The sequence below is a fragment of the Hippichthys cyanospilos genome, chromosome 11 (genome assembly GCF_059441005.1).
Source record: "Hippichthys cyanospilos isolate Australia breed blue-spotted pipefish chromosome 11, RoL_Hcya_1.0, whole genome shotgun sequence".
Classification (NCBI taxonomy): Eukaryota; Metazoa; Chordata; class Actinopteri; order Syngnathiformes; family Syngnathidae; genus Hippichthys; species Hippichthys cyanospilos.
In genome coordinates this window covers 5,794,426-5,806,052 of record NC_142379.1, presented here as the reverse complement: position 1 = coordinate 5,806,052, position 11,627 = coordinate 5,794,426, and the positions used below count along the sequence as shown (strand labels likewise).

Below are 11,627 nucleotides of genomic sequence, written 5' to 3'. Positions count from 1 at the left end.
TCAAATACACATATTTGGCAATAATTACACGTGAGTGTGATTTTAAATATGGAAACATAATTTTTCTAAATTTATTTATCGGAATAACTAAGTGTTTACCCAAATGTTTGACATTAAAGCAACACAAATGTCGATGTAAAGTGTGTCTTTTCTACTTTTGGTACGTCTCCCTTTCCGTAGGACCCGGAAGTCGTGTTTCACAACCATCTACGCTCCAGCGTGACATTCACCGGGTTTCTGTATTCTTGAAGCGCCACCGAAACACATCGCTGGAATGAGACTTCTTCAAACGGCCCTATGCTTGACAAAAAGACACTCTCTTGCTCCTGGAGGTGTCACTCTCAAGAAGGTAACACATTAGCGAAAGCTGGCAAGAAGGTGGAATCCATCATGGAAGAGTTTAATGCCCCCTGTGTCATTGCCCCAGGTACTCATCGACAGCTGCCGGTCATGCTCGTCCGATGTCGTCCCAAACGAAAGGATCCGCAACATTGGCATCTCCGCGCACATCGACTCGGGGAAGACCACCTTGACTGAACGCGTGTTGTACTACACCGGGAGAATAGCGGAAATCCACGAGGTTTGCATCACATGCTTTCAACTCTTCGCATTTTGAGTGTTTGCTGAAGTTGCATCTTCTCATCGTGTGCTTGCGGTATTAGGTGAAGGGGAAGGATGGCGTTGGGGCCACCATGGACTCCATGGAGCTGGAGAGGCAAAGGGGCATCACCATCCAGTCAGCTGCCACCTACACGATGTGGAAGAACCACAACATCAACATCATTGACACACCAGGTACACGAGATCTTTGTAAGAAAGGAAGGGTAGAAGATGTAATTCAAAGGCACATATGATCAAAGGTTATGTCAAATAAAAAGTATCATGTTTGGTTAAACAAAACAAACTAGCAGAAAAAGCAATTCAACTTACTCTGATGAGCACTTCAAAACAATTGCTTATCAAAGATATTGATGACGTATAAAGAGAGTATCGAAAATGTACAAAATAAATTTACAAATACACACAGTGTAAATGGAAATTGAGTCATTGAAATTAGGTGAATGTGAACATAAGAATATGGAATAGAATTTAATAGAATTTAAGAAAAAAACACAAATGCACAGTCCCTGATAACTGCCCGGACTAGCTATTCTTTATTTGTTCAAGATATTAGTAGTTATAATGTATAATAACATTAATAGTCAGTTTCGAAAGTATGCCCAGTTCTTAATAAGGGTCTCCTGATACATTTTTTTAGGTCCGGGTCAAGACTGATATTGTGACCTGAGTACCACCCAATGCTGTTATCGATCTCAAACAGGAATGATACATTCTCTTATTTATTTTTAGTAAGAAATGTAAAATGTGTCTTGATCAAGTGATACTATTCAATACTACTATACTATACGATACTATAACAATTGTCAGCAACAGTAAGTTTGAAAAAAAATTCCATAATTAATTTATACCAAACGTCTCTAAATTCCCCTCACAAGTCCGTTTTTTGTTGTTCAGGTCATGTGGACTTCACCATTGAAGTGGAACGAGCGCTGCGCGTGCTCGACGGCGCAGTGCTGGTCCTGTGCGCCGTGGGCGGAGTCCAGTGTCAAACGATGACGGTCAACCGGCAGATGAAGCGCTACAGCGTGCCCTTCCTCACCTTTATCAACAAGCTGGACCGCATGGGCGCCAACCCCGGGAGAGCTCTGCAACAACTGAGGTGACTTTACAGCAAACATCCTCCAGTGTGACTTGTGTTCTTATGAATGTTTTGTAATATTCTGTAGGACCAAACTGAACCACAACGCTGCTTTTGTCAACATCCCCATGGGTCTGGAAGGTGACATGAAAGGCATCATCGACCTTGTGGAGGAGAGAAGCATGTATTTCGAAGGACCCTTTGGGTAAAAGATGCTTTTTTTTTTGCCTCATTATTTGGAAGGATTTTATCTCAACCAATTATTGAGCATGTCACAGTAATAATAAAAAAAAAAACACATCCAATAAACCCTCTGATAATTGTCAGATAATAATATAAGAAAAGAAAAACATTTATGTACATTTTACTGTAAACATTATTTTAAAAAAAACTAACCTACATACAGGGATATTATAGACCAATTTTGAATCAGTTTTAATGTAAACTTAATATTCATATATTTTTTATGATTTACTTAAATGTTATAATCGACTTATTTGATTCCAAAGATGAATTTTTACATATCTTTCATGAGTCTAGGTCTTTAATTCGAGGTATTTATTTTCTTTTATTTTCAATTTGGGGTAAAGGAGGGTCTTACAATGGCTAGCGCTTCAAATGATGAATTAATTGAAGGTGTTTGATTCATTGCCCAAGAAAAAATGTATAATTCAAAAACAACAACATATCTTTTCTACTTCCATAAGTATAGATCAAAATCTCCATATTTGCAGGCAAGTTATCCGCTATGATGACATCCCAGCTGATTATCGCGCGGAAGCTGCGGACCGCAGACAGGAGCTGGTTGAATGCGTGGCTAACGCTGATGAAGTCTTAGGAGAGATGTTCTTGGAGGAAAAGGTTCCGACCAATGACGACTTGAAGGTCGGTTGTGTCTGTTGTCTGTTATGCATGGGCAAGAAAGCGAGCAGGACTCCTATTAAAAGCATTCGAATATCAGCGATAATTTCCACACTGTGGGACAAAGATTCCAAAACACGGAACGTGATTGGACACTGTAAATTGTCCCTAGGTGCGTGAATGGTTGGTTGTCCTTGTGCGCCCTGTGATTGGCTGGCACCCAGTTCAGGGTGTCCCCCGCCTATTGCCCATGGACAGCTGGGGTAGGCACCAGCAAGCCTGCGACGCTAGTGAGGACAAGCGGCTCTAGAAAATTGATGGATGGGACAAGGACACACTTTGTGTATAAAACGTCAATATACTGTAAATGTTTGTGATCTTATGTGCCAGGCTGCCCTGCGTAGGGCCACAGTGCAGCGTCTCTTCACACCAGTGTTCGTGGGCTCAGCGTTGAAGAACAAAGGTGTTCAACCCCTGCTGGATGCCGTACTGGATTACCTGCCCAACCCCACCGAGGTCCAAAACTACGCCATCCTCAACAATGAGTAAGCTCCGACTCGTCTATATGACAGGCAGCCATCGATGCACGTTTTCTGACATCTTTTTGAAAATGTAGGAATTCCAACGAGACGTCAAAGATCCAAATGGACCCGACAAGAGATACTACAAAGCCATTTGTCAGTTTGGCCTTCAAATTGGAGGTGAGGGGTTCGCTTAAGCTCCCATGCGCTCACCTCTTACCATCTCTGACAGTGCTGTGTTTCTATCTGTGAGCAGGCAGGTCGCTTTGGTCAGCTGACATACATGCGGGTGTACCAGGGTGGCCTGAAGAAGGGCGAATACATCTACAACACGCGTACCAGCAAGAGGGTGCGCGTGCAGAGGCTGGTGCGCTTGCACGCCGACCAGATGGAGGTGAAACCTGTTTATGATTGTCTTTCAATATATTGGAGCCTCAACCTAAAACAAACATAATGAAACATTCTGGTTAACCAAGCAACAGAACTTTTGAATGGATATTTATGCATTTGGAAAACGTGATTTCGCTCTCTATAACCATCCAGGTTGGTAGAGTAACCAAATGTGGTTTCTTGCCGTATGTAGGGTACATATTGCAAATCACAATGTCTCATGTGACACAACTGCAGATATTGTCCCGTATTATTAAATACTTAAGAGTGTTTTGTCATTTAGCATGACTAAAACGTCGACTGTTTTCTCCACATGTTGTGATCTCCAGGACGTAGATGAGGTTTATGCAGGCGACATCTGCGCTTTGTTTGGAATTGACTGCGCAAGTGGAGACACATTCACATCCAAAACCAGCGAGAATCTCTCGATGGTGAGTCCCTCTATGTATTGTCAGCTCCTGCTTATCACTGGGGATATGTTTTAAATTCACCTGCCATCGGTGAAAATTTACAATGAGAAACGTATAATCTCACAGGGCGACCATTATACGGTTTGACGTCAACTGAAAATGACATCACAGTAGCTCAGGGCTCAGTAATGACCAATTACGGCTCACCTGTTTTCTAAGTTTGGTGAATTTGATTGGCTGTTAACTGAGCAACTGTGATGTCATGTACATAACGTTACAAAAAAAAAGAATTACAATTTTAGGGTACATTTACATCATCTGCCTTTAAGTGACCATCACCTCTCAACTCTCACCAGAGTATATTAAAAAAAAAACATAGCAAAGTAAAAAAAGATGAACCACAAACTTTTTCTATATTTTAGTGAAAAAAATGTCTTGCTCTCACCTACAGGAATCTATTCACATCCCAGAAGCTGTCATTTCTATGTCCATGAAGCCAGCCAACAAGGTAAACCCAAATACGTTTAAGAGACCACACCCTGTAAAAAGTCAGCTCTACATTCTTTTCTTTTGGAGCAGAACGACTTGGATAAATTCTCCAAAGGCATCAACCGCTTCACCCGGGAAGATCCGACCTTCCGGGTTCACTTTGACACTGAAAGCAAAGAGACTGTCATCTCGGGCATGGGCGAACTGCATCTAGAGATCTACTCACAGGTACGGTGCAGTAATAACTGAGTAACTAATTCTTTTTGCCAAACGATGGCGCTAAAGTACTACTTATTAGATAGGCGTTTAGTGCCATCTTGTGACATTTTAGGGCAGTGGGTCTTCCACCTAATTTCAGCTCTGTGATAATTAAAACAGAGTGCTTGCATCATCAGGGTCTGATTAAACTTTAGTACTACATTTGAAGTGCTATCTCTATGCATGTTTTATTCAGGAGTGCCAAAACAAACTGCGTCAATAATGACAATGCTCATCCACATAAAACTGAATAAATGAAAGACAAATGCTTTTTGCAAATGAACATGCACATGAACAGCACCAGTCAAAAGTCTGGAAACACCTTTGAACTGAAATGGTCTGGGACACATTAAGAGGTCAAGAAATGCGCAAAGAAACACTTTCACCCTTTCTCAGAGTGTTCCAGAATAATCTTTTCAGGATCGATTATACCCTCAACTTCAGTAGCAAATCACGAATTGGGTAACCACTATTAGGGTTCCTTTGGAATAACTTTTTATTTTCCTTTTTGCTTGAAAATTCACCAGTTTATTCTGCTAAAAGATTTGTATTCTAAGCCACCCCTCCTTCCCCATAAAACGGATAAGAGTTTTAAGTCTGTCCTGCTTTGTCCTTCCAGAGGATGGAGCGAGAATATAACTGCCCCTGCGTGATGGGCAAACCCAAAGTGGCTTTTAGAGAGACCATCACTGATCCCGTGCCGTAAGTGCTCTCCACCAACACACACACATTTACACGTAAGAGGCAACAAAGTGTGTTGGAATATATATATTTTTTATTATTATCCTTCAAGAGTTAATGCGGCTCAGTACTAAAGCCTTTTTCCGTTTCTCAAGTGTGGGATTTACAACAGTGTAGTTTTTAGGTCATTTACGATGTATTCTCGCTTCTCCATCTTCAGTACTTTGACTCCACTTTGAGGAGACCAGGTGACCAGCACCTTCCAGGCAATGATTTCCTGTAACATCAGCAAAAAAAGAAACTTTAGTACCCTTTTAAATACTTAATTGTCCAATGCTATATCCTGCCTTTCCATGGATAATTTTGCTGATATTTAGTTAATATTTTTTAGATATGAGATTGAATACAACATCTTGTGGGTTTTGAAGTTGTGGGTCAGTGAAGTTAGTAAGCATCCTCAGGCACCAGTTACAGAAAAACTGTTTTATAAGGCGTGTGTACCTGTGACACCATCTCGTGCAGTAGTACATCATATTCATACTTCAGCAGATCGTCGTTACTGGCCTGAAGTACATAATGGAATAAAGAGTCAAACCAGAGCACTTTTCAGGCCATCCATGAGCCCAGAGAGTGTAGCATACCAGTTGCGTGACGTTGGCTACTTGAGCCATGTTGTACAAAGTGTCTTCAGTGGATTCGCGGAACATGACGAAGCTGGACGTGACGGCCCCGAGGTGCCAGAAAGGCACCAGCTCTGGCTCGATGTGACCGTTACTGTCTGAGGATGATAAGTTAAGCAGGTTTTGTTTTTGTTTGTATCTACGCATGATTGCATTATATCACAGTTATGTCAAACTCATTTTTATTGTATCAATTAAGTGCAGTTTTTTTTTTTTTTTTTTTTTTGAGGCCCGACCGATTATGTCCATTTCAAATTTGGCCCCAAATTAATCAGCCTAATTGCCGTTTATTTTAACTTTATGCATGCTAACCATTTACGCAGTTAATAGCTGACAAAGCATAGTGAGATAAGTAACATTCAATAGCACAAACTGATGTGACACCACACAAGAGCAAACAAATACCAGTTGAGGGTTGGTTTTTTTTTTTGCCATGGTTTGTAGATAGCAAAAAAGGGCTTACATACCTGGAAGGTTTTGTGCAAATAGCAGGCAGTGTTTGTTTTTGTATTGCTGGTACAAGGCCTCTTCTTGAACGCTCGCGTTGATTTTCAAGAGGTCATCACTTTGTAAAATGATGACCTGCAGTGGCGGGTGGTTCGCCTCTCGAGGGAATAGAACCGTTGCCGAGCAGTTTACGGTGGTCTGTTGCCGCATAGAGAAGTGGATGAAAAGGAAAGAAGACATTGTGTCTTAAAAGTCAAAAGTTGTACTTTTAAAATCAGGAAATTTTAAATGTTTTGAATCCTGTACAGTTCAACACTTGGAGTATATCGTGCATGAATATGCTTTGTAAATGAAACAATTGTTTAATGATAATGAAGTTGGGCTGGGTCAGAAATTACAACAGTTATTTATACAGATTTTAAAATAAACGTAATGGTCATAGCTTGTGCAAAAAAATAAATAGCTTTAACTTGTGCAGTAACTTAAAGTAAATGCCCCAATTTAGTGATTGCATCACCTTGTGATTTTACCAGTAAACAACATTCTGAGCCTCCATGTGTTGCGGATGAACTCATTCAATCCCGAAGACGTATTTTTTTAAGCATTTACAAAACATACATATTCAGTCCCATGTACTTTTTTTTTTTTTCCTCTTTGAAGTAAGAAGGGTCTGAACATAGCTGGCACTGAATGAGTTCAAAAGTGTTTAATTGTAAACATAGCTTACTTTCTCAACCATCTCCTGCACTGAGAGCTCCAGCTGGTACTTTCTCCCAGTGCCAGGCACATCCTTAAAAGAAAAGCACACGCACATCACTTTTGGGCCATTCACACACGGCGGTGACTAACTTGCCTCTGCATGTGCGCTAAAAACCCTCTGCAGTCCAAAAACTTTGTATGGCGAGCCGTGTTGAGAATTCAGGTAATGCTGGACCACCTTGGCTGCCCTCTGAGCAGGGTAGTGATTGGGGTTCAGCTGTCCGGTTTCCATTACTTCCTCTGTTGCCACCTTGTCATCAGTTGGTTGTCCCAAGAAAACAGGAAGGGGAATGAATAAAAAAACAGCTAGAAAGGAGGCTACTTGGACTTTGTGTACTGTACAGTAGGTGTAAACTGGGTAGGGCTAGTTTGTCTAGAGATAAGATGGAGCTATTGAGAAGAGAAAAAAAAAAAACAAACAAGAAAAACCAGAGAAGTTATGAATGCTAGTGAAACCAAGTTTACTAATGGAAGGCTTGCACAAGCTTGACTAAAGCGATGAATCCACTTTTTGTCTGTTCTTGTTCAGTTGCGTAGTCCTCATGGAAGTGAAGGACTTACTTCCTGTTTGACAAGAGACCCACCCTCTTTTAAAGAAACAGTGTTCTTAAGGTCTTCCCAAGAGTGGCTATCATAAAGTGCTATGTAAAAGGCATTTCAGGGGGTTTGGATTTTTCTTCATATGCAATTAATATATTTTCCTTCATATACAATTAATACATGTTTCCACTAAGACTGAACCATTCACAGCTCAGCTAGCAAATGTCACATGACCAAACCCAGAAAACAGGCAGGCTGTGCTGTTATACATGAAATATAATTTCGTCATTCAATTAATTAGAGGTAAAGTTTTTCCACTTAAATATAGACAAAATAAAATCTTTACTGCTCAAAATGGTTAAGTGATATATGCAGGTATCCGCTAATCTAATTGAATGTGTTTTAATGCAATGAAACAAACTCATTCATTGTACAAACAAATTAATTGTAACACGAAGCAACTCATTTCCAATTTGCGTTGTATTGATTCCTTCGTAAAATATTGTATGCCTTTATTTCGTTAAGTTTAACACAGTTGTGCATTGTCATGAGTTGTCTTATTTTCCGGAAATAATACAGATTATATGACACAATCTTTTTTCTGGAGTTGCCAAATAAAATACACAGAGATACAATTAGAAATTTAGCTCGGAAGTTAACAATTTAATATGACATTAATGCCTCTGGGCAACTTAGTCTTCAGTGAACCTAACATGCATGTTCTTGCGTCCTTTACCGGTGCCAACTTTTTACTCTTCACAATGCTCAATTACCATTGGCCAATAGAGAACTTTGAGGTGCTTGGAAAGCACAATCATTTCAACAATGAAAAAAACAGATTTGTTCGACCCCAATTGAAAGCCAGTGCAACTTTTCTCCACGGTGTAGGTTTGACTTCACTCACAAGAAGCAGAGTGGTGGTTCCGGCCAGTACGGAAAAGTTATCGGCGTCCTTGAACCTCTGGAGCCGGAACATTACACCAAGCTAGAGTTTGAAGACCAGACTGTGGGAACCAACGTTCCAAAGCAGCTAGTGCCGGCCATTGAAAAGGTTTGCATCATCTTCTGTAGCTTCACTTGTACCGTCTTCATTGCCCTTGTTTTATCACATCATGCAGGGCTTCAGGGACGCCTGCGAGAAGGGACCTCTGAGTGGCCACAAGATCTCTGGAGTGCGCTTCCTGCTCGAGGATGGAGCTCATCACATGGTGGACTCCAATGAAATCTCCTTCATCCGTGCTGGGGAGGGCGCTCTCAAGCAAGGTGAAGATCTTTTTTTTTCTCTCTTCGTACCTAGCATAGTTTGCTAATTCTTGTTCTCCACAGCTATGGAAAAGGCCAACGCCACCATCCTGGAACCCATCATGTCGGTGGAAATCGTGGCGCCTCAGGAGTTCCAGGGCATGGTTATCGCAGGGGTGAACCGCCGTCATGGTGTTATTACAGGCCAGGATGGAGCCGAAGGATACTTCACGCTATACGCTGATGTGAGTTGAGTTCGGGGACATTCCTCAGTGTCACCGCCGTCATGTTATTGGATTGAGCCGATTGTTTCCCCTTCTGACAGATTCCACTAAACGACATGTTTGGCTACGCCACAGAACTACGCTCTTGCACTGAAGTAAGACAACCCGTCTCAGCTGTGTCTGGTACCTTTGCGTAACTGCAACCATACAAAAAATTTAAAACTAATAAAATAGGCATGGGATGAGGTCAGAATATGACGGTATGATATCCTTGAACAAAAATATCACTGTGTTGAAATTGCAGCTCTAAAATATATAGTTTAAAATCTTTTGTTTGGTAAATATCCATTTTTCTAGATTATATACAGTTTTATTTTGAAACTAAATATATATTGTAATATGGCCTTTGTTACAATAACAAACATTTACCATGCATAATAATATTAATATAAATATAAATGCACAATATTTTGAAAAATTGACTTGAAGTTAACAACCGTCAAGTGCTAGTTCAGTTTAAATCAATCATTCAACTATGTGTAAATTAATAGTACAATATGGATTCTGTCATTTCATGTCAACGAAGATTCTCTTTCTTGTCCCACACTTTAGTTTGACTGCTTGCGTCCTACCTCGAGTGACATCCATAAAAAGTAGCATAAGCATGGATTTTGCTGTTTTCATATTCTATAAACACAATATTAATGTGCAATGTTCAGACTAGTAAACATATGTTAAAAAAGGGGGTTGACTTAGTCAAACATATATACATAACAAATATAAGAAATCATCCTGAATTGTTCATGACAAAATTATTGGAGCTTCAATGCCCATGACCTTGAAGATAATGTTGATTCGCCTTAACATAATGTCTCTTTTAAATCAGGGAAAGGGCGAGTACACTATGGAATATAACAGATATCAGCCGTGTGTACCAAGCACACAGGAAGAACTCGTCCATAAGTACTTGGAGGCTACGGGCCAACTGCCAACTAAGAAGAAGTGGAAGAGCTGATTTCTCATCATGGTAGAGTTTTCTAATTCAATCCCCTGGACTCCAACTTTTACACTGTACATCATGTAAGTCATGTAAGAACCTTCTACCTGGTTTAAAGAGACTTAATTTATTATTATGACCTTCATATGAGCGTTAGAGCTTCCGGTATTCCAAACAATAACGGCAAGATGCATATGAAGTATTGTTTTTCTTCGTTAGTGTACATTGCTTTGTTTCTTTTACCTAGCAAGACAGCAAAGTGAATTGAATCCTACTCAAACACATAACATCACCGGAAAGGCCAGGATGTCCTCTACTGAGCACACAGGGACTTAGTAGGCTTGTTTTTAGTCGTTAAAAGATATTGACTGAAAACAAATATCCACTACAGTGGACAAAAATGAATAGGCTGGATCTCAATAGGCTATAACAGCAAAGCAAATGTGAGGAATTCCTGTAATCAAACCCATTTCCTTTGGGGATTCAATCAGAATAAAACAATTATATATTACATATTATACAGTTGTGCTATATTATGTTTAAATACCTTGTGAGAATTTGTAGGATTTTGTATAGAAAACAGTTATTGTCTTTAATATGATTTCATTTAACCTGGCAAACTCCATTTCATTGAAAAGACAATGACCACTTAGATTATTTAATTTGTAAAATAAATTGGATACAAAATAAAAACAAACTTAAATTATTTAAAAAAAAAGTAATATCAGCCAGGTCGGCATTTCAAGAGTGAATCCGCTCAATAAATTAACAAAATATCTTCTAAACCATTGATAGTTCACGAATTCTGACAGGGTATATAAACTTATGACCACAACAGTATGATAATGAGTAGAGTATTTAAATAGTGTCCTATTAGTGATGTAAAAGAAAAACAATATTTTTTCAAGTGTTGCCTTGTTTTTTTGTACTATGTACAGAATGACCTTGATATCATGACTGCAACAAATACATATATAAACAATGAATATTTTGAATTTCTTCTTTATTCACTCACAGCATAGTTACAGTATTTTATATATTTTTTCAACAGCAGTCAATGAATTAAAGTAATCATTAGCAGTCTGGTAAAAAGTGATCTTTGACGTCTTCGGCCATCAATGGCAACAAATTAGTGAAATAACACATTCCCTTTTACGTGCATGGTGAAGTCTCTCACCTCACAATCTTCAAACGTAGCACCAGAGGAGACTGTCCCAGTCCCGGTTATGACCCTGCTGAGTCCAACCATGACCAAGAAGACCCACAAAATCATGTTGAGGAGCTGCTAGGGAAAAAAAAAAAAGAATTTAAACTGAAGAAGAAGTATGAATACAGGCAACGAGAATGAATGACCTCCTGTCGGGAGCGCTTTTATAAACCAATGAGGTGGGCGGGGCAAGTGACTGAGGGAGAGAATGTCCAGTTTCCT

General features: G+C 39.7%; 2 protein-coding genes across 2 annotated transcripts; one reads left to right on the top strand and one right to left on the bottom strand.

Moving 5' to 3' along the window:
• Positions 1 to 189: 189 nt before the first annotated feature.
• Positions 190 to 11,184, top strand: gfm1 (G elongation factor, mitochondrial 1). The gene is made up of 18 exons (XM_088426721.1): positions 190 to 349; positions 428 to 580; positions 663 to 795; positions 1,516 to 1,720; positions 1,788 to 1,904; positions 2,434 to 2,584; positions 2,951 to 3,105; positions 3,177 to 3,261; positions 3,338 to 3,475; positions 3,801 to 3,902; positions 4,333 to 4,389; positions 4,461 to 4,598; positions 5,248 to 5,330; positions 8,624 to 8,786; positions 8,854 to 8,998; positions 9,062 to 9,222; positions 9,303 to 9,356; positions 10,088 to 11,184. Exons 1-18 carry the CDS (start codon positions 275 to 277, stop codon positions 10,214 to 10,216), a joined length of 2,244 nt encoding a protein of 747 aa, XP_088282847.1. The 5' UTR covers positions 190 to 274; the 3' UTR covers positions 10,217 to 11,184.
• Positions 5,382 to 11,551, bottom strand: lxn (latexin). Its single transcript, XM_088426726.1, has 7 exons — positions 11,376 to 11,551; positions 7,290 to 7,445; positions 7,164 to 7,226; positions 6,457 to 6,634; positions 5,951 to 6,087; positions 5,811 to 5,873; positions 5,382 to 5,586 (listed from the first exon to the last, which is right to left on the bottom strand). Exons 1-7 carry the CDS (start codon positions 11,469 to 11,471, stop codon positions 5,473 to 5,475), a joined length of 807 nt encoding a protein of 268 aa, XP_088282852.1. The 5' UTR covers positions 11,472 to 11,551; the 3' UTR covers positions 5,382 to 5,472.
• Between the last annotated feature and the right edge of the window lie 76 nt (positions 11,552 to 11,627).